This window comes from Leiobunum rupestre, chromosome 2 (genome assembly GCF_980474605.1).
Source record: "Leiobunum rupestre chromosome 2, qqLeiRupe1.1.hap1, whole genome shotgun sequence".
In the NCBI taxonomy this organism is placed as follows: domain Eukaryota; kingdom Metazoa; phylum Arthropoda; class Arachnida; order Opiliones; family Sclerosomatidae; genus Leiobunum; species Leiobunum rupestre.
The window spans coordinates 53,810,014-53,833,449 of NC_143385.1; the positions used below are offsets into that span (position 1 = coordinate 53,810,014).

Consider the following 23,436-nt stretch of genomic DNA (forward strand, 5'->3'; position numbering starts at 1 on the left):
TGAACTAGCGCGTAATTCCCAATCGCGAGCGCCTTTACAGTACTGCCCCCTCGCGGTCTCACTACGCGAGACAATCTGGCTGCTCTACCAATCGGACTCCCTCCCCCCTGCCGTTCCACAAACGTATTCGTTAGACAACGCGTCGTATTTTCATATTTTGTCATCTCCATTCCGTCGGCCTTTGTACAATGAACGCGACGCTGTACTGTCAACGCGCGGGTTGAACGCTAATTTATTCAAGGTTGCGCTGATTCACGAGTTGTTGTTGAGGTTCGCCCACGCTTTGTACGTAACAAAAAATAGACTATTGAGCATCGTGACGTTCTGGACATACCCAGGCACGGTTCTAGAAAATTATTCTTAAGTTGGTCCATACTTTAGGAAATAATACAGGGTTGCCAAATGTTTTTCACAATAAAATTCCCTGACTTTTCCAGGCTTTCCCTGACTTATTTTGTGCCAACATTTTATATTTTTTAACCTATATTTTAGTAAGTTTCCTATTGGCAACCGAAATTAAATTCCCGGACATTTCCCTGATTTTTAGACTAATTTTTAAAGTTCCCCGACTTTGGCCCGAATTTTTAGATTAATTTTTCAAATTCCCCGACTTTGGCCCAAATTTTTAGATAAATTTTTAACATTCCCCGACTTTGGCCCGAATTTTTAGATTAATTTTTCAAATTCCCCGACTTTACCCTAATTTTCAAACCCATATTGAAATTCCCTATCTTTTCCAGGAATTCCCGGTTTTCCGGGTACCGTGGCAACCCTGTAATAGGGAATGGGGGAGGAAATCGAATGGAAGTATATATTATCATAAATTTTAGTGTGGGCACGGGCCCATAAGGTCACCCCCTATATAGAACCGCGCCTAGACATACCCAAAATATCTACGATTCGTTAATTTTGTTAAATGGCTCTTCAAAATTTTATCATACTGTAAAATGCATAAATTATAGCCTAAACATTTAACCGTTATAATTACTTGAGTATGGCGGATCGGCGAATTTCATGTTTTTGACGCTTGGAGCGCTGTTTGTTATCTTTTAAGGTGAATAGTCTGTAGTAGCCTCTATTCCTACCGCGTTATGCAGATGATTAGCGCGTGCGCCTTTTCCGCGGGTTTTATGGCACGATGATTCGTTCGAAGATGGTTATGCTAAACAGCTCACTTTCGTACATTTCGAGAACACTCCTATCGCAATATGTACTGAAATGTGCAGACTTGGTTAAGTGTGAAATGGGGATTTGAAATTAAATGACAGGTCTCAAATTTTAACTTCATACGGCGTTTACGGGTCCGAAATGTAAGAATTAAATGAAGAACACTGCACAGTTACGTTTTCAAAACTGCCTTAAAAACATGGAAATACAACAGCAACACATTTTATATATAAATAAATTCGTAATAAATTTCAAATAAGTAAAAACGTGTTTGGCAATAATAAATTTTAAAAATGATCAGAACGACCACTAAACTTAAACATTTGAAATAAACCTTAAAAAACGCATAAACGACCACCACAATTTTAAAAATAGAGCAATTTCAAATAAACTACAAAGGCTTTAAAAACTTAAAGCTTGGTTTACGTTAGCTAACGTCGTAATGGCTACGTTCACACTATCGCTTTGAAACTAAGTTATCATGCCGAGTTATTTCTAAATTCCATTGGTCAAAACTAGAATTCAAACAGATTTTAACTGGGTTTTAAGCTCAAGTAAATGTTAACTCGTCTAAGACGATGGTAATTTCAGGGCTCCCACTCGCCGAAAATCTCCGTTAGGCCTAACACAATTTTTTTCAAGTCGACGCCAAAAATCATCGTTAGACCTAACATAACTTCAGGGCCTACACTCAAATCTTAATTTTTTTTTTGCTAAAAATATAGGATGCAGGGCTCCCACCAAAATCTCAAAAAAAAAATAGGGAAATAGGGGATTTTTCTGGCTAGAAATAGGGTGAAATAGGAACCAAATATTTTAAAGTAGGAACCAAATAGGGACCATTTTAATAAACAAAAATAAGATCTTTATTTAAACTTTTAAAAGCAGCAAATTTTTAAAACTGACTTAGTTTTAATTTAAAAATGTTTTATCACAAAAATTAAGTACTTAGTTTTAATTTCTAAAAAACTTTTATCAATCCAAAAATGACTAAATTTTTTGTAATAATTCTATCACATTAAATCGGGTTTTTTTCGCTTTTCTACGAAATATTTTAAGCCGATGGTACTTTTCACCAAATGCACTAGAAATAGGGTGATTTAGTGACCAAATCCCGGTTTTATGGTGGTTTAGGGACCTCGAAAAAAGTAGGGGCTTTTAGGCATTTTAGGGACCTGGTGGGAGCCCTGAGGATGTTATAAGACTTGGCTAAAAATATAGAATGATATAGGATGTTATAGGACATTGTTAAAAATATAGGATGTTATAGGACATTGTTAAAAATATAGGATTTTATATGAGTTTGCTAAAAATATAGGATTTTATATGACTTTGCTAAAAAATAGGATTTTATATGACTTTGCTAAAAATAGGATTTTATATGACTTTGCTAAAAATAAGATTTTATATGACTTTGCTAAAAATATAGGATTGTATATGACTTTGCTAAAAATATAGGATTTTATATGACTTTGCTAAAAATATAGGATTTTATATGACTTTGCTAAAAATATAGAATGTTATAGGACATTGCTAAAAATATAGGATTTTATAGGAAATGTTTGAAAATATAGTATTTTATACGAAATATAGGAGCTCTGGGGGCCCTGTAATTACCGAAGGTGTGTAAAACGTGTTAGTGCGAACACAGCTAAATGACTCATCGACAACAAAGCAACAAACTAAATGCCGATACGTTATTAGGCATTATCCCCGCAAAAAAACAAAAAGACGAAACCATATTCTGGCGAGATAATAAGTAAACATTCGTTTTGGAATACAGAGGTAGGAAAACGCGTCGACTTTGTTTTTGCTTCCGATAGGCGGCCGACTTCCTCGTTCAAGCACAACAGGCTCATATCAGTCTGCCTCTACACTCGTATCTCTCAACTCGTACGTCTACCAGTTGTAAATTGGCCAACCCGAAACGGGCCTTTTTAAAGCGCGCTTCGGTTTTGTTTACTAGCGGCGCTTCGCGGGGGCGGATGCTATTTTTAATTTCACGCGCTCAATAATACGGCGCTCCTGGTGGCCGATTCGCGAAACTACCAACGCCTCCAGCAGCGAAAATCTAAAATAATATCATTTACAATGGACGCTTGCCGGGTTGTTTTAAGCCTTGTCAAAAGAATTTAAACGCAGTATGTAATGGACGTTAAGGGTATTCAACGAAATTTTGCGTTTCTGCACACCAAGTTTGAAGGCGGACTACATAGTTATTCGGTTTAGTCTGCCTTACACTGGCAGCTGGCTGCTTGCATAAAACGAATCTAGGTACAAAATCTAAAGAAATGAAATCCAGGGGGAAAAAAACCTTGAAATGAAATCCAGGGGGAAAAAAACCTTGAAATGAAATCCAGGGGGAAAAAAACCTTGAAATGAAATCCAGGGGGAAAAAAACCTTGAAATGAAATCCAGGGGGAAAAAAACCTTGAAATGAAATCCAGGGGGAAAAAAACCTTGAAATGAAATCCAGGGGAAAAAAAACCTTGAAATGAAATCCAGGGGGAAAAAAACCTTGAAATGAAATCCAGGGGGAAAAAAACCTTGAAATGAAATCCAGGGGGAAAAAAACCTTGAAATGAAATCCAGGGGGAAAAAAACCTTGAAATGAAATCCAGGGGGAAAAAAACCTTGAAATGAAATCCAGGGGGAAAAAAACCTTGAAATGAAATCCAGGGGGAAAAAAACCTTGAAATGAAATCCAGGGGGAAAAAAACCTTGAAATGAAATCCAGGGGGAAAAAAACCTTGAAATGAAATCCAGGGGGAAAAAAACCTTGAAATGAAATCCAGGGGGAAAAAAACCTTGAAATGAAATCCAGGGGGAAAAAAACCTTGAAATGAAATCCAGGGGGAAAAAAACCTTGAAATGAAATCCAGGGGGAAAAAAACCTTGAAATGAAATCCAGGGGGAAAAAAACCTTGAAATGAAATCCAGGGGGAAAAAAACCTTGAAATGAAATCCAGGGGGAAAAAAACCTTGAAATGAAATCCAGGGGGAAAAAAACCTTGAAATGAAATCCAGGGGGAAAAAAACCTTGAAATGAAATCCAGGGGGAAAAAAACCTTGAAATGAAATCCAGGGGGAAAAAAACCTTGAAATGAAATCCAGGGGGGAAAAACCTTGAAATGAAATCCAGGGGGAAAAAAACCTTGAAATGAAATCCAGGGGGAAAAAAACCTTGAAATGAAATCCAGGGGGAAAAAGACGTTGAAAAGAAATCCAGGGAACAAAATCCAAGAATTAAAATTTATTCAAATTTTCAAATTACAACAATTCCAATTCAAGTAAACAGTACACAATGGTAGTAACCTTCGATATTGAAGTCTTTAACGCATTGTAACCCAGCCACCGGAATTAATGGCTTAAAAAGTCGCTCGATGACTTAGGCCTCGAGTATTAGCCTAGCTGATTATTATGATGCTTAAAAAAGACGTACCGTGTGGTAGCAGACGATTTTAAATTACTTTCTATTACTTAAAATTGGCTTGGGAAAAGCCTACTTTTGTCCGTTATTGGTTAACCTTCACCACGTACTAATTTCTTGAATTAATTCATTTAAAACTGTGCGATACTTTCCCTATCAGGTTACATAGAGCCACATAGCGGCCAATGAGAGAAGCTCATTTTCGCCTACTAATCAGAGGCTTTGTATTTATAAACCCAAATCGTCTGCTTAGCAGACGACAAACCGACAGAAGAACTTATCACGTTGGCTGCTACGTGGATCTATTTAAAATAGATAGGCTAATAGATTAATTTCGATTTAAATTTAAATTTCAGATTTTTATAGTTATGGGCAAGTGTAATAATTAAATTAATTTTCAAACTTTTTTTGTAAAATGGGATTATTTTAAACCAACTAGGTAATCAAATATTTAAAATAATCAGTGATTTTCCTATTTTTTAATGAAAAGCTTTTTAGTTAAATAAATCCGACTTAAATTAAGGTTTTAAATAATTTTATTTAAATAATGATTTTAAATAATTTGATTTAAATAATGATTTTAAATAATTTGACATAAATAATGATTTTAAATAATTTGACATAAATAATGATTTTAAATAATTTGACATAAATAATGATTTTAAATAATTTGACATAAATAATGATTTTAAATAATTTGACATAAATAATGATTTTAAATAATTTGACTTAAATAATGATTTTAAATAATTTGACTTAAATAATGATTTTAAATAATTTGACTTAAATAATGATTTTAAATAATTTGACTTAAATAATGATTTTAAATAATTTGACTTAAATAATGATTTTAAATAATTTGACTTAAATAATGATTTTAAATAATTTCACTTAAATAATTTCACTTAAATTATGATTTCAAATAATTTCACTTAAATTATGATTTCAAATAATTTCACTTAAATAATGATTTTAAATAATTTCACTTAAATAATGATTTTAAATAATTTGGCATAATGATTTTAAATAATTTGACTTAAATAATGATTTTAAATAATTTGACTTAAATAATGATTTTAAATAATTTGACTTAAATAATGATTTTAAATAATTTCACTTAAATTATGATTTTAAATAATTTCACTTAAATAATGATTTTAAATAATTTGGCATAATGATTTTAAATAATTTGACTTAAATAATGATTTTAAATAATTTGACTTAAATAATGATTTTAAATAATTTGACTTAAATAATGATTTTAAATAATTTGACTTAAATAATGATTTTAAATAATTTCACTTAAATTATGATTTCAAATAATTTGACCTAAATTATGATTAAAAATTAAGATTTAAATAAAACTAGACTTAACTTATGATTTAAATCACCTAACCCTGAAATTAATTATTTTATTTAGAATTAAATCTACATTTAGACAATTTACATACTAAATAAAAATATATTTATACGCAAAATTCCATACATCCCGTATAGTTACTACCATAAATCTATAATATTATTTCATAAGTTTGTCACTTTGCGGAATATTTTACTGAGAGCTAGTAACGGAATGACGTCACCACAAGAAGAAAATCTCCCCTAGCCAGGCGCTGTCAAACGGCGACGAAGCCCGTAATACAGTGTCTTGTGAATAGCTCTCAGTAAAACTTGGCATGTGAAGAATAGGAAGTGTCACACTTATGTAAGAATATTATACACTTATGTTACTACCAATGATAAATGAATACAGAAAAAACTAGCTAAAACTCACCTAAACTTATATCACAATACATTATCTGTAACCATAGCAACGACAGAACGCAATTATTCACGGCATAAAAAAAAATTCGCGTAAATTTTTTGTAAAGCGAGGGCTAAGTATTTTCGTATTCTATTCTAAATAAATCTTTTGGAACTCAACCATAACAATGTGGCGGCAAAAAGCGCTACAAAGTTTCCCATTAAATTCATTGTACGGAGCCTTGCGCAAACAGAATAGAAAGGAACCATCATAAATGTCTCGTATAGTATGAGATTAGAGTAGATCCCCCTGTAGCTCAGGGATAAGGGTTATTCAACGATTCATATTCTCTCCCGGCGCCCTGACAAACCCGGGTCAAGGCCAATGGTAGAAAACTACCATCAAATTCCCCCTAAGCTGGGATCGCGTACGTGAACTTAAGCGCGCAGACTCTACGGCGCTTTTCGTTCTCGACCGTACTAGTAGTTGAATTCGGGGTTGAGATTCGGTACATAATAATAGGACGCTTTCTTTTGTGCGAGTTTGAAAGAGTTACCGTTAGGGTTCCCCCCATTTAGTTCGCCGCTTTAAAACGAGATGGCAGTTATTGAGATGTATGGAATGGGTCCGAGCTATTCATAATTTTCTCATTCGTTTCTATTCTACGCTTCCAGATTTGGTTTAAAAAAATGCAGATTTAGTTGAGATTAAAGGCCTTTTTACAGTTACGTCATATTTTTACTGCGGTTTGGCCAAGGCCCCTTTTTAAGATTTAGGGGTAATGGGTTTAAGGACAAAGCCCTAAGAATTCTAGCAGCGCCATCTTGAGGCATTTACTTATAATTCATTTCACCAGTTTCCTCAATCCGGACGTTATTTGAGGAAAAACGCGTTTTGACAAAGCCTTAGAATAGCTCACTTAAATCTCCATGCATTTTGAATAGAAACAGAACGAATTTTAAAGCGCGTATTTTTTTAAATTTTACTCTTATGTATTTATGTTTAGGACGAACGACTATGTTGAAACAGGGTTGCCACAGATTTTTAAGATTCAAATTACCTGACCATTTCCACGAACTTATTCGCGACCGAAAACTATAGCTACACCCCTTTTCATTCACCATTGAAAACTAGATAGCTAGCGGCTAAATTACTTTTCCCTCATCGTAAATTTGACTTTATAAATAATGATTTGCATTTTAATATAAATTTTTAAATCGTTTGCTTACATTTTGATAAGTATATTTAAGAAAAAAATGTTCTTAAGACCAGTGATGCCAGGTCACGAAAAGGAAATTTCCCTTTCAGACCCTTTAAATTCCCCTAGTTCTCCAAAACACTAAAAACAACAATGATATTTGAGTAAAACAAAAATAACAAATGTCCTGAAGAAAATATTACTTTTATTTTCATCTCGCAATGAATAAAAACCAGGAACAATTTTACCAGTATAAAAATCACAGTTTGTACGGGCCAGTTATTTAGCAGACGACTTTCCAAATTGCCATAAAAAATTGCAGGGGTGCCAGTTAAAGTGAATCCGACAAAATACTTATGATTGTATTAATTGACTCTTTCATAAAAAGTCAATTTTATGAAGGTGTGCCATTTTTTTTTAAATGTGGGAAATTTTCCACAATCTGGCATCACTGCTTATGACTTGTCTGTAGCAGACGCTAGATCATAGGCGCTAACTTGGACGTTTTTACAAGTTTTAAAAATTGACTGAGTTTTAGATCAATTTTGAAATTCCCCGAATTTTCTAAGTTTTCCCCGTACCCTGATAAGACTTTCTTCCAATTCACCTTACGCTCTAACAGAAATATAATTTATAATTCTAATAGGGTGTACCACATTATCAATAATTATAATAGGGTGTACCACATTATCAATAATTATAATAGGGTGTACCACATTATCAATAATTATAATAGGGTGTACCACATTATCAATAATTATAATAGGGTGTACCACATTATCAATAATTATAATAGGGTGTACCACATTATCAATAATTATAATAGGGTGTACCACATTATCAATAATTATAATAGGGTGTACCACATTATCAATAATTCTAATAGGGTGTACCACATTATCAATAATTCTAATAGGGTGTACCACATTTTCAATAATATTAATAGGGTGTACCACATTATCAATAATATTCGAACCCACTAACATTTTTCTCTCAAGTTTAGCTCAAAAAGGTCTTCGTTTCAATTAAATTTTGACGTTCCCAAAGGCAATTTTTCGTAGTTTTGTCGAGGGGCTGATCACTCCGCGTAATCGGTGTACAGAGCCGTACCTTTCACTGTACTAATGGGATTACACGTAATCTTTGAAGTCCCTGCCTTTGGCAGTGGTAATCTTAGCGAAATCCGGTGTACAGACTTTCTAAGAGTGGTTAGCCCCTCGAGTTTTGTCAGGAAAAATCACTTAAAATCTCAAAACTTCATAATGGAAGTGAAATCATTTTGCCAAGAAATCTATTTTGGAGCTTTTATCATTATTTATTTTTTAACACCTGGCAACACTGATTAGTTCCCTAAACTTAACGTCTTCCAACGCCCCTCGTGACAGAATCTGAAACTAAACCATGATGCTTGTCTCAAAATAGTAATTCTCCCAAGTATTAATACAACAACGAAACCAATTAACCAATTCAAAACCAAGCCCCCCAAAAACCCGCCCTTTGAAAAACAAAATCTAAAAATTTGCATATTCTGAACAGTCTAGGAGGCGGCCAACAAAACACACACATCTGGATGTACACACCGAAAAAGCCCTAAAGACAGACTATTATCCTGTCGTTAGTCTTCGAGGCTGGAAATGGCATAATTGAAAACCGTCTAGTCCGTAGCTAAGGAGGTAGAAAATAAAAATACGCCGCTTAAAAACCCTTGAAACAAAGTAGGCGTTTTTTGGCGTTTTCCAAAAATGGCCGAATCTCCCTCCAGCGACGGTTGGTTTTAAAAAGTGCCGTGAGAGGGCGCTCTTCGGGTACCCCCCGAAAATAAATGCCCGGGATTTGAGGGTGCCTCATTGGAGGGGATGTTTTTGACATAAAACCGTAGGAGGAGGCATCAGCCCGGGACGAGCTTGCGCGTGCCATTAGGGTTAGGGGTGAAACGTAAGCTACAACTTTTTTTCGTACGCGATGAAAGGTTGCGTACTGGGTGAGTGTTTTAGGGCGGCTGGTTACGGTTGGCTACGTTTACGCGCGTAGTTGTAAATATTAGGGTACTATTAACACAATGCCTACGATAGCATTGATTTTAAATATAGGGGTTTTAATTATAATAAAATGTTAACCCTTATTATGAAACAGGGTTGCCACAACGATTATTAATTATTTTCCCTGATTTTATTTTCAGGTTTTAAAATTACAGACATTTTTTTAAACCAATATTCGACAACTTTTTACTTAATTTTAAAAAGTAGTTGATTTTATACAATGAAAAGTGGTCTTGCCCAACTTGTTATAATGTCGGTGTTACGTCACGAGGCACAGCTTTATTTAAGTATATTCTTCGCGCGTGCGATTCTCACGCGCGCTACGAAAGAGCTATATGTAGCGCGCGCTCGTAGACTAGTAAATTTTAACGTAAGTGACTGTGACGTAAGAGCAAAATTTAAACAAGAAGGCCACGTTACTTTATTAAAAGAACTATTGCTAACACTTTCAAAATGGTTTCAACGAAAGTTAAATTATCACTTTAGAACGAGTTATTTTCATTGTTCAAAATCGTTGATCGGTATCAAAATTAATTTTAGATGGTTAAATACGTCACCATGTTAGAGTTGACGAGCCTACCTCATTATGTAGCGGTAGTGTCATTTCAAAATCGGTAAATTGCAAATTTCCAGTAGTTTTATAAAACTCTTAACCCTTCAGGGTTACCATAAAATTTTGGATTCAAATTCCCTGACCAATTTAAGAGATTTTCCCCGACTTTTTAAGGCCACAATTTTTATTTTATCTTTTACTTTTTTCAGAAGTTAATAAATTTAAATTTAAATATTTCACTTAAAAGGTTATTGCAATGTTGAAAAACTTTGCCAAACTTTCAAGGAAATAAAGGAAGTCATACATCTAGAGTAAAATTAAATTCAAAAAGTGCCAAGATAAAATTGAATTCCCTGACTTTTTAGGACTATTTTTAAATTCCCTGACTTTTCCCTGAAATTACAAAACGAATTTTGCATCTTTCTTCAGCCAGAAGAAATTTTAATATTTATATAATTTTACGCAATTTCTAAAACCCTTAAAATTCGTTTATGAGGTCTCAAAACTTGGAAATTGCGTCCATTACTGAAAACTAAATCCAACGCCACTCAAATACCAAATATTTACATTCTAAAAATTTAGTAAAACTTTTCAATTTTTTATCTCAGAAGAGTGAACCTAAACGATCCATTTCCATGGCAACCAGTTTTACCAAAAGGCTATAATAACTCAGATCATTGGCAAAAAGTGGCTAAGTCTCAAAACTATAAACACGTAGTTAGTTTGAAATTTTTAAACTATTGAACATAATACTTCAATTTTCAATAATACCACAAAAATCACTCAAAAAGTACCAGTTGCAATGCTAAGTCTCTAATATATATTCGTTCACTATTTTAGTGCCTAGTAAACTCATAGTGGGTTTTCTAGCCTGGACTATTTTCCATACTATTTGCCACCTGGAATTTTCCACTACGCAACACTGATGGCAGGTTTGATAGCCTCGAGTAAAACATTAACACATTGTACCACAATCTCTTAAAATTAAAACGCCCGCAGTCTCCCACGAGTGACAGCTATGAAAATAACCCCACCATAGCACAGAAACAAGTATTTTAATTTTCACACACAATTATTCTTTGAACCACAATTAAACTGAACTGAACTCATGTAAAAACATATACCGCGCACACTTGTGTAACTCCGCAGTTTCAAAATGTTACTAAATACTAAAACACGGTTGCCACAGTTTTTTCACAATCAAATTCCCTGACTTTTCCTGACCATCTCCGCAGATTTTCCCTGACTTATTTTGTGCCAAGATTTTGAATTTTTAACCTATTTTTTAGTAAAAGTTTTCTATTTGCAACCGAAATTATATTCCCTGACATTTCCCTGATTTTTAGTCTAATTTAAAAAATTCCCTAACTTTTCCCTGATTTTTATACCCATATTCAAAATCCCTGACTTTTCCAGGTACCGTGGCAGCCCTGTAAAACCTTGCATGTAGCATCGTAAGATAATAGAAATCAGACCAACCTGTAATTTGCGTTTGCGTCAACGACTCGCCGTCTTTTAGATCCTTCGAACTTTTGGTCGTCAAATCGCGCTTCTTGTTAGGCGAAGACGAACCGAGTTCTTCCGCGTCCTTCTCAGGTTCGTCGCCGGCACTCGTCCCTGGTTGATCGACGGCGAACCTTCGACCGCGATCCGGAGCCAAGTCCCCGTCGTCCTTCGACAACAATGTCCACTCGTACCGTCCCTGTTTTGGTTTCTCCTCCTTGAAGTCGAAATTCCACCGCTCCCGTTCGCGTTCCGCTATCAAGGCTAATTCCTCCTTCACAAAACGCGTATTTTCCTCTCGGTCGAACGTTCCGAACAGATTCCTGCAAACTCCGCTCGGGGTATGACCCCCGGACCTGCGACGCTCCCCTAAGGTCACTCCTTTCGTCCAGGGCCTCGCAACTTCACCCATACTGGTTGACCCCTGCCCCGGGCCCTTGGTAGGTCCTAATCCTTCCCCCGTCGTGGCCGTATAAACGTAAACAGAACTCTCATAAGTTTACCGCGCGCGAGCCAGTTAAAACGCGTCCGAAATCTGCGTGGCTCAGCGCCGACCTTACCGAGTGCGAGGCCCGGCAGGGTTTGAGCCGTTCCAACGTGAACCGATGCCTTTTTAGCGGAACCACGCCGCCGATGTCAAAACTTCATTCCCTACCCGCCGTCTAGTTTGAACGCTAGCCAGTTGCTCGCGTTTTTTCCCCTTTGACGCGTCACGTGACGCGACGCGCCTCTCTCATTGGTCGAATTGAATTTAAATCGCTCTCGGGTGATGTTGCCGAGACGCGGTGCGTAATAAGTTGAGCGCGTGGCTGTAACGGTTAGATTTATGGGGCGTTTCTTTAGAAACGTTTGTAATTGATATTTTTATTATTTTTTTAAAACTCTTAGGGAGATGTTTTGAATGATTTTTCGTATTCATATAAAGCAGAAGTAGAATTCACTCTCGTTCTCGTGTTATTAAATATAAGTGGCTAAGAATTCTTCGAAATTTCGGTTTGTTTACATTTCTTTATAAACTCGTTTTGGGTTATTTTGTTTTTCTATATTTTGGTTCCAGGAAGGTCGTAGAGGTCATTACAAGGCTTCATTTTTTACCAGTTTATTTTTTTTTAAGAATTAAATCAACAGTTTACAATATTTTTTGTGGAATAACTATATAATTTAAGATTTATTCAATACCATTTTAAATAAATTAATATATGTTGATTGGGACTATTTGGTCTAAAATGGTGTTTGCTGTATTTCACATATTTTGGAATATTTAAAGCATTTTGGTCTAAAATTTTACATGCTGTATTTTACATATTAATTAATAATTGAACAATTTTGGTTTATTTTCCACAATCACGAAAACTTAAATTCATTTAATACCTTCATGATTAGTAAATAAATAAATATTTAGTTATTCATAAATACCTAGGTCTGTTAAAAGCTACAATTAATAAATATAACATTTTTAAATTACTTTTAATCAATTTAATATATCATTGAACCTAACTTGCCAAATCAAACAAGAAAAATTAGCATTAATTACTAAAAGTAAAGCCGCATGAAATTAAATTAACTCAATTAACATAGAAAAACACGGTCCAACGGTTCACTTTTGAATTTGAAATCGAATCAAAATAACTGCCAACGGTAGAATTTCGCATAATAAACAAAACCTTATTTCGCATTAATAGAATTAATGTGCTGAGTCACAAAAACTTCGAAATCGTCCACATATCTCCGAACAAAACCAGCGCCATCTAGTAATAGAACCGTAATAAAAAGCGGAAATAAATGCTTATAAATAAAAAACAAACATTCATCGGTTAAAAAACAATTTTTTAATCGAATAAAAATTCCTCTTGATTGAATTTAATCATGTTTGTGAGTAAAAAATACGTTTTTTATTTTGAAATTCAAAGATTGAACCGTTAATAGTATTTTTTTAGGTCTCTATCGATGTCAAAGAAATTGCACAGCTGTTTCCAATTACCTCAGCACAAAACGCGGTTTGAATTTAGCGCTTGCGATAAAGTTGGAGGTTTTTTCTTGCTACTAGAGGTCATTCGGGTCGCCGGGTGCTTGGCAATGAACCAATTTATCTCGTTAGATTAATATAATTTGATTAATTGCATTAACACTGATTTATATTTAGACTAGTAACAACGATTAGTTCGCTAAATGTTTATTCATTTTTTAAATATATAATATAAATTTAGAATTATAAAAATATAAATATAAAATTAAAATTATAAAAATATAAATGTAAAATTACAATGATCAAAATAGCAATATAAATTTAGAATTATAAAAATATAAAATTAAAATTATAAAAATATAAATGTAAAATTAGAATGATCAAAATAGCAATATTAAATCAGAATCATGAAATTTATATAATTAGAATTATAAAAAAATCGATATGAAATTAGAATAATAGAAATGTCGATATAAAATTAGAATTATAAAAATATTAATACAAAATTAAAATTATAAAAATATCAATATAAAATTAGAATAATAGAAATGTCGATATAAAATTAGAATTATAAAAATATTAATACAAAATTAAAATTATAAAAATATCAATATAAAATTAGAATAATAAAAATATTAATATAAAATTAGAATAATAAAAATATTAATATAAAATTAGAATAATAAAAATATTAATATAAAATTAGAATAATAAAAATATCAATATAAAATTAGAATTTTAAAAATATCGATATAAAATTAGAGTAATAGAAATATCGAAATAAAATTAGAATTATAAAAATATTAATACAAAATTAAAATTATAAAAATATCAATATAAAATTAGAATTATAAAAATATTAATATAAAATTAGAATTATAAAAATATTAATATAAAATTAGAATTATAAAAATATTAATATAAAATTAGAATTATAAAAATATCAATATAAAATTAAAATATAAAAATATCAATATAAAATTAGAATTTTAAATATTTACAAATAGAATTATAAAAATATAAAAATAGAATTATTAAAACATAAAAATAGAATTATAAAAATATAAAATATAAGTTTATATCTGGTTTAATAAAAAATTACGAAAAACTACCATTAATACTTGATTTTAATAATAACTATCATAACATTAACACAATATAAATTAATAATATGAATAATACGTAAAATAATTAATATTCATATAATAAAATAGACAGGTATTTATATCCAGACACAATGTATCCAAATTCAACGTTACCAAGTCTGAAAAAACAACGTAAATCGTTGCGCAACAATTTAAAAAACACAGGTGCGTGAGATCTCGTGATATTTTCGACCGCAACGGCTTTTTTTTAGTTCGACAAACAAACACCAGGCAACAACTACCGTCGCGACAAAGAAAACAAAATAAAAGCTAAAAGATGCGCTTCGTGTATTATACGAAGAGTAAGTCACAAATTTCACAAAGTCAGCCAAGCGCAATTCCTATTGTGTTGGAACAGTAAGCCCCCAACGGTAAATCACGAGCCATAGCGATCCGACGCCACGTAGCTCAGAGTTTTCAAATTGCCCGCTTCGGCAACGGTTTTTCCCGGGCTGGCTCCGGGACGCGCTCACACGCGGAGGCCTTATGAGGGTGGTCACTGTGTACGTCCCCGCCAAGGCAAAATTGACTTTATTTAGTTTCGAACTTTCGATCAATTTTAACGTGACAGGTGCTTGCATTATTTCAAACTAATTTGGAAGTTATCATAAAGCGCTTCTGGACAGATCTTAAACTCGTGTGTGAGGGTCTGTATTTGTTCGTGGAGAGTCTTAAACTGGTTCGGGACGGTTCGTAAACTGGGTTGGGACAGGTCTTAACTTAAACTGGTTAGAGACAGATCTTAGCTTGTGCGCGACAAGTCTTAAACTGGTTCTTGATAAATCTTAAACTGGTTCTTGATAAATCTTAAACTGGTTCTAGAGAGATCGTAAACTGGTTCTAGAGAGATCGTAAACTGGTTCTAGAGAGATCGTAAACTGGTTCTAGAGAGATCGTAAACTGGTTCTAGAGAGATCGTAAACTGGTTCTAGAGAGATCGTAAACTGGTTCTAGAGAGATCGTAAACTGGTTCTAGAGAGATCGTAAACTGGTTCTAGAGAGATCGTAAACTGGTTCTAGAGAGATCGTAAACTGGTTCTAGAGAGATCGTAAACTGGTTCTAGAGAGATCGTAAACTGGTTCTAGAGAGATCGTAAACTGGTTCTAGAGAGATCGTAAACTGGTTCTAGAGAGATCGTAAACTGGTTCTAGAGAGATCGTAAACTGGTTCTAGAGAGATCGTAAACTGGTTCTAGAGAGATCGTAAACTGGTTCTAGAGAGATCGTAAACTGGTTCTAGAGAGATCGTAAACTGGTTCTAGAGAGATCGTAAACTGGTTCTAGAGATATCTTAAATTAGTTCTAGATATATCTTAAACTGGTTCTAGAGATATCTTAAACTGGTTCGAGAGATATCTTAAACTGGTTCTAGAGATATCTTAAACTGGTTCTAGAGATATCTTAAATTAGTTCTAGAGAGATCTTAAACGATCTTAAACTGATTAGGGACAAGTCTTAAACTACGTCGGGACATTTTAAACAGGTGCAGGACTAGTTTGTATTTAATCGTGCAGGGCCTAGCCCTAGACCCTAGAGACTTTTTGGTAAAACGAAGTCCCTTATAAGTTTTGTAAAAACTAGTTTTAATCTACTTTTGTACGAAATGAATATATCAACATGATGTGAATGTAATATTTGAATTTCCGCTTTCAAGTAACTCAACGAAGTCTTCCATGGAAGATGTTTAAGGACTCGACGCGACCACTTGTTGGTGGCCGCGGCAGCAGATAGCGCCCTGTCTGCCCCCGCCTCTCACCTGCTTCAAAACACAATGACATCCCAAAGAGATAATGATTTTAAGGTGAATAAATAGAATGGGCGACCGAGATGAGACCCCCCCCCCACTTCTAACAAAACACAGAGTAAGAACGAGGTTGCATTGTTTAACTATTATCTGATGATACATTACTATTAAACGACTTTGGTGGGTTACCGGTCGCGCAAATTTGAATTTCGAATTTTTCTGACGAGCGCTGCAACGAAATTTTCTCCTGTTTTTGCAGCTGCGCCGCGTTGCTATTTGGGGGTTGACGTCGACGTCATTCGATATCACCGCTTTCATTTGCTTGGATAAGAATTTGTTTTGTGTTTATATTTTGTTTTCTAAATAAGGGTTAGTTTTAAATTTATCTTTTTTTCCCGTTTGTTTTTATTTTTGTTTTTCTTTTGATTTAAGTTTTTGATTCCATTTTGATTTAGTTTTTGTTTATTTTGATTTAGTTTTTGTTTATTTTGATTTAGTTTTTGTTTATTTTGATTTAGTTTTTGTTTATTTTGATTTAGTTTTTGTTTATTTTGATTTAGTTTTTGTTTATTTTGATTTAGTTTTTGTTTATTTTGATTTAGTTTGTTTATTTTGATTTAGTTTGTTTATTTTGATTTAGTTTATGTTTATTATAGAAAAAAACTTGTCTAGGTTAACGGTAATAATAAGTGTACAACTAGTGTAGGGAGCTGTTGGCTCGCGTGGCATAAAGGGCTTGCCACCACCCTCCTACGCATTGTAACCCGGCCACCTGTACGCTCGCACCTGTATTTAGGGTATTAAAAGTCGCTCGAAGACTTGAGCCTGAATTGGTGCGTTGGGCATTAATCTAGCTTATTATTATTAATAATATTATTATTATTATTAACGCTCTAAGCCCATAAATTAAATGGTGTATGACTTAGACATTTTATTTGTTTAAATTTTGCATAAAGTTTTGAAAATTGAATATTTTCTACATTTTCAATTTTATACAGGCAATAAAAATGGTTTTCATTAAATATTAATTAAGTTATAAGTACAAAATTCGTTAATTTTGTATTTGAATCTAACCAAGTAATTAGTTTTTAATTAATTGGAAAAGCTCGTTAGCCATTTAATTTATTAATAAAATAACTTTAATCGAATACTAGTTATACTTAATGAGGGCTAAATTTAACCAATTTTTAATTATTAATAATATTATTAAATATTACGATTCGTTTTACCCTGACTTACAAAAGTACTAGCTATAAGTTTAAATTTTGTCACAAATTATAGCGCCCCCGCAGACCCCGTGGTGGGGCCCCCAAACGTTTATGATTAAAATCGGTGCTATTTAAAAGGGCCCAGAGTTGTTTTTCGCGGAGGGGGGGGGGGGCGGAGTTCCTAGTTACGCCACTGTAGTTCACTAAAATTTTTGATAACAGTTAACGGTAATTTAAATATTTGTGGATCAACCGAAAATAATTTGAAATTGTCTAAAAAAATTATTATACGTAAAATCGTTGAACCATTGAAACGAATATTTCACGTTTGATTTTTCAATTTGTCCACGAAATAGAAATCCTCGTATCTGATACGATCAACAGGACGAAATGAGAAATTGTCAGCCTGTATAATTAGGCTGATAATGACCGCTACGATTTCCAGCTAATGGACGCGAATTTCGGCATCAATTTAGGAAACACGCCGAATTAAGAGATTTCACGCTCTTGGCTTCATTAACAGCGCAACGTACACACGTTTTCTGAATGACTCGCAGTGATTTCGTACGTTTTTGACCGAAAACATGCAATAAAACGCATCCGACAATTATTTTTTGTTAAAATTTTATTTCAAAGAAATTAAAAATTAAGATATGAACAACATTATGTACTTATATAATAAATATAAAAATAATAATAATATATATTTATGACTACTTTAGATATTAAGCTTCAAAATTCTTAGTTTAATTCATTTTTCCTTTTCTGAATTCCATGTTGTTTAAAATATTAATTTCGTTTAATTTAATTTTACAATTATTTGTATGGTCCTTTCATTATTATTAAGACCCCCTCAAAAGATTAAATCACATTAAATCAAGATTAAAATAATTGAATCTTGATTAATTGGATTAAATTATGACACATGTATTAAATCACGAATAAAAGATTAAATTGCGATTTGAATAATAATAATAATATTGATATTGAAATGATTAAATCGATAAGAAATGATTAAATCACGAATAAAAGATGAAATTGTGATTTGAATAATAATAATAATAATAATAATATTGATATTGAAATGATTAAATCGATAAGAAATGATTAAATCGATAAGAAATGATTAAATCGAGATTGAAATGATTAAATCGAGATTGAAATGATTAAATCGAGATTGAAATGATTAAATCGATAAGAAATGATTAAATTGAGATTGAAATTATTATATCGAGATTGAAATGATTAAAACGAGATTGAAATGATTAAAACGAGATTGAAATGATTAAAACGAGATTGAAATGATTATATCGAGATTGAAATGATAAAAACGAGATTGAAATGATTAAAACGAGATTGAAATGATTATATCGAGATTGAAATGATTATATCGAGATTGAAATGTTTAAATCGAGATTGAAATATTTAAATAGAGATTGAAATGTTTAAATCGAGATTGAAATGTTTAAATCGAGATTGAAATGTTTAAATCGAGATTGAAATGTTTAAATCGAGATTGAAATGATTAAATCGAGATTGAAATGATTAAATCAAGATTAAAATGATTATATCGAAATTGAAATGATTATATCGAAATTGAAATGATTATATCGAAATTGAAATGATTATATCGAAATTGAAATGATTATATCGAAATTGAAATGATTATATCGAAATTGAAATGATTATATCGAAATTGAAATGATTATATCGAAATTGAAATGATTATATCGAAATTGAAATGATTATATCGAAATTGAAATGATTATATCGAAATTGAAATGATTATATCGAAATTTAAATGATTATATCGAAATTGAAATAATTATATCGATATGGAAATAATTATATCGATATGGAAATGTTTAAATCGAGATTGAAATGATTTAAAAGTGCTTAAAATTATGAAATCACCTTAAATCAGAGTGATTTTGCCAAAATAATGAACATACATTTGACATACATTTCATATAGATATTTTAAATTTTAAATACAATTACATTTCAGAGAATCAAAAACTATTTAAATAAATTCTCTAACTTGTAAAAAATTGCCTAACGTGATTCCGAATCTTCCAATCAAGGTAAAACATCAACGATTGAGTAGACTTTCCCATCCAAGTCGGTAAAAAAGAGAATGTATCCCAAAATCCATTCCCACATGAGCACTGAGCAGACATTCCAGACGTGCCCCCCCCCCCCCCCCGTCCTCAGACAACGAGTTAGCACCCCAAAGAATGCTTTTCTACACGAAATAATCTGATACGAAGCATCCCCTGAAATTATTTATAAATTTGCGGCGCTGTATCAAAATCCGGGGGCGGGTACGCTTGGACCTCTACAAAATTGCCGATCGCGGCTCCAGCTATTGTTGTCTGAAGCACGCGCGAGACATTAGAGCCATGGGCGTCGCGCGGGTCAGGAGGTCAATGGTCATTACAGCGCCTGAAGGGTGGCGTGGTCGTAAACCCGCGAGTTTCCCGAATAAAGGTCTGCCATTTATCCGTTAATGTTTTCCGCACTTAGACAACAACGGACAACTACGATTTGAAATTGTCTATAGCTTTCTTCTAAAATCTTATCTAAGCGTTTCGCTGGAGGAATTTTAAAAAGAAAATTTAAAGTATTTAATGGATTGTAAAGTTTCGGTTGAGATGACGGCCATGATTTAAAAGCAGGGCGTGATGGGGAAAGCCGTTGAACGGGGATGACAATAGACGTTCGTTGTGAAGGGATGATGACGGTTCGTGAAAGTTACTTATACCAGAAGTACGTTATAATATACCTTTAGGGAATTATTCATCTTCGTAAACTGCCAATGTTTCGTTTCGTTGGTCTGGGAACTTTTTGTTTCGTTGGTCTATGATTTTTTTTCGTAACGTTGGTTTGGGAACTTTTTGTTTCGTTGGTCTATGGTTTTTTTCGTCTCGTTGGTTTGGGAACTTTTCGTTTCGTTGGTCTGGGAACCTTTTTGTTTCGTTGGTCTAGGAGTTTTTCGTTTCGTTGGTCTGGGAACTTTTTGTTTCGTTGGTCTATGGTTTTTTTCGTCTCGTTGGTTTGGGAACTTTTCGTTTCGTTGGTCTGGGAACTTTTTGTTTCGTTGGTCTATGGTTTTTTTCGTCTAGTTGGTTTGGGAACTTTTCGTTTCGTTAGTCTGGGAACTTTTTGTTTCGTTGGTCTATGGTTTTTTTCGTCTCGTTGGTTTGGGAACTTTTCGTTTCGTTGGTCTGGGAACTTTTTGTTTCGTTGGTCTATGGTTTTTTTCGTCTAGTTGGTTTGGGAACTTTTCGTTTCGTTAGTCTGGGAACTTTTTGTTTCGTTGGTCTATGGTTTTTTTCGTCTCGTTGGTTTGGGAACTTTTCGTTTCGTTGGTCTGGGAACTTTTTGTTTCGTTGGTCTATGATTTTTTTTCGTAACGTTGGTTTGGGAACTTTTTGTTTCGTTGGTCTATGGTTTTTTTCGTCTCGTTGGTTTGGGAACTTTTCGTTTCGTTGGTCTGGGAACCTTTTTGTTTCGTTGGTCTAGGAGTTTTTCGTTTCGTTGGTCTGGGAACTTTTTGTTTCGTTGGTCTATGGTTTTTTTCGTCTCGTTGGTTTGGGAACTTTTCGTTTCGTTGGTCTGGGAACTTTTTGTTTCGTTGGTCTATGGTTTTTTTCGTCTAGTTGGTTTGGGAACTTTTCGTTTCGTTAGTCTGGGAACTTTTTGTTTCGTTGGTCTATGGTTTTTTTCGTCTCGTTGGTTTGGGAACTTTTCGTTTCGTTGGTCTGGGAACTTTTTGTTTCGTTGGTCTATGGTTTTTTTCGTCTAGTTGGTTTGGGAACTTTTCGTTTCGTTAGTCTGGGAACTTTTTGTTTCGTTGGTCTATGGTTTTTTTCGTCTCGTTGGTTTGGGAACTTTTCGTTTCGTTGGTCTGGGAACTTTTTGTTTCGTTGGTCTATGGTTTTTTTCGTCTCGTTGGTTTGGGAACTTTTCGTTTCGTTGGTCTGGGAACTTTTTGTTTCGTTGGTCTATGGTTTTTTTCGTCTAGTTGGTTTGGGAACTTTTCGTTTCGTTAGTCTGGGAACTTTTTGTTTCGTTGGTCTATGGTTTTTTTCGTCTCGTTGGTTTGGGAACTTTTCGTTTCGTTGACGTAGGATATTTTCGTTTCGTTGAAATAGAAATGTTTCGTTTCTTTTATCTATAAATGTTTGGTTTCGTTGGTGTAGGAATTTTTCGTTTCGTAGTTCTATGGTTTTTTCTTTTCGTTGATTTAGGGATTTATTCGTTTCGTAGGTCTATGATTTTTTTTCGTTTCATTGATCTCGGAATTTTTTGTTTTGTTTATCTAGGAATTTTTCGTTTCGTTGATCTAGGAATTTTTCATTTCGTTGGTCTAGGGACTTTCCGTTTCGTTGATCTAGAATTTTTTATTTCGTTGGTTTAAGAGTTTTTCGTTTCTAAATGTTTTTAATTAATTAATTTAATTATTTGGTTGTATTGCCCTGAAAAGCACCCTGTCTCATTGGATCCTTGCAATACTTATTTTGCTAAATAAATGTTATTATTATATTTTCATGAAACACACCTTTGCAGTCTCAGAGGGGCACTTCACTTCGATGATTAAGTTTCCACCCTTGATGATTAAATTAGGATTAAATGACGATTAAATCGATTTATTGATTGATTGATTATAACTCGGTTAAGCTGATTAAATAACGATTAAAAATAAATATATTAAAAAATTTAGATCGTGATTAAAGGAATTAAATCATGATTAAAAGATTAGATCGTGATTAAACAGATTAACTTATGATTAAACAGATTAACTTGTGATTAAACAGATTAACTTGTGATTAAAAGATTAGATCGTGATTAAACAGATTAACTTATGATTAAACAGATTAACTTGTGATTAAACAGATTAACTTGTGATTAAACAGATTAACTTGTGATTAAACAGATTAACTTGTGATTAAACAGATTAACTTATTATTAAACAGATTAACTTATGATTAAACAGATTAACTTGTGATTAAACAGATTAACTTATTATTAAACAGATTAACTTATGATTAAACAGATTAACTTGTGATTAAACAGATTAACTTGTGATTAAACAGATTAACTTGTGATTAAACAGATTAACTTGTGATTAAACAGATTAACTTGTGATTAAACAGATTAACTTGTGATTAAACAGATTAACTTGTGATTAAACAGATTAACTTGTGATAAAACAGATTAACTTGTGATTAAACAGATTAACTTGTGATTAAACAGATTAACTTATGATTAAACAGATTAACTTGTGATAAAACAGATTAACTTGTGATAAAACAGATTAACTTGTGATCAAACAGATTAACTTGTGATTAAACAGATTAACTTGTGATTAAACAGATTAACTTGTGATTAAACAGATTAACTTGTGATTAAACAGATTAACTTGTGATTAAACAGATTAACTTGTGATTAAACAGATTAACTTGTGATTAAACAGATTAACTTGTGATTAAACAGATTAACTTGTGATTAAACAGATTAACTTGTGATTAAACAGATTAACTTGTGATTAAACAGATTAACTTGTGATTAAACAGATTAACTTGTGATTAAACAGATTAACTTGTGATTAAACAGATTAACTTGTGATTAAACAGATTAACTTATTATTAAACAGATTAACTTATGATTAAACAGATTAACTTGTGATTAAACAGATTAACTTGTGATTAAACAGATTAACTTGTGATTAAACAGA

At 32.9% G+C, this 23,436-nt stretch overlaps 1 protein-coding gene across 1 annotated transcript in view; it reads right to left on the reverse strand.

Annotated features, from left to right (window-relative positions):
- Positions 1–12,304, reverse strand: part of LOC149958398 (uncharacterized) — a 53,883-nt gene extending 41,579 nt beyond the window's left edge. Inside the window, exon 1 of the mRNA XM_090165822.1 lies at positions 11,611–12,304. Coding sequence (XP_090021948.1) covers positions 11,611–12,046 — 436 coding nt within the window. The 5' untranslated portion in view covers positions 12,047–12,304. The remainder of the gene's footprint in view (positions 1–11,610) is intronic.
- Between the last annotated feature and the right edge of the window lie 11,132 nt (positions 12,305–23,436).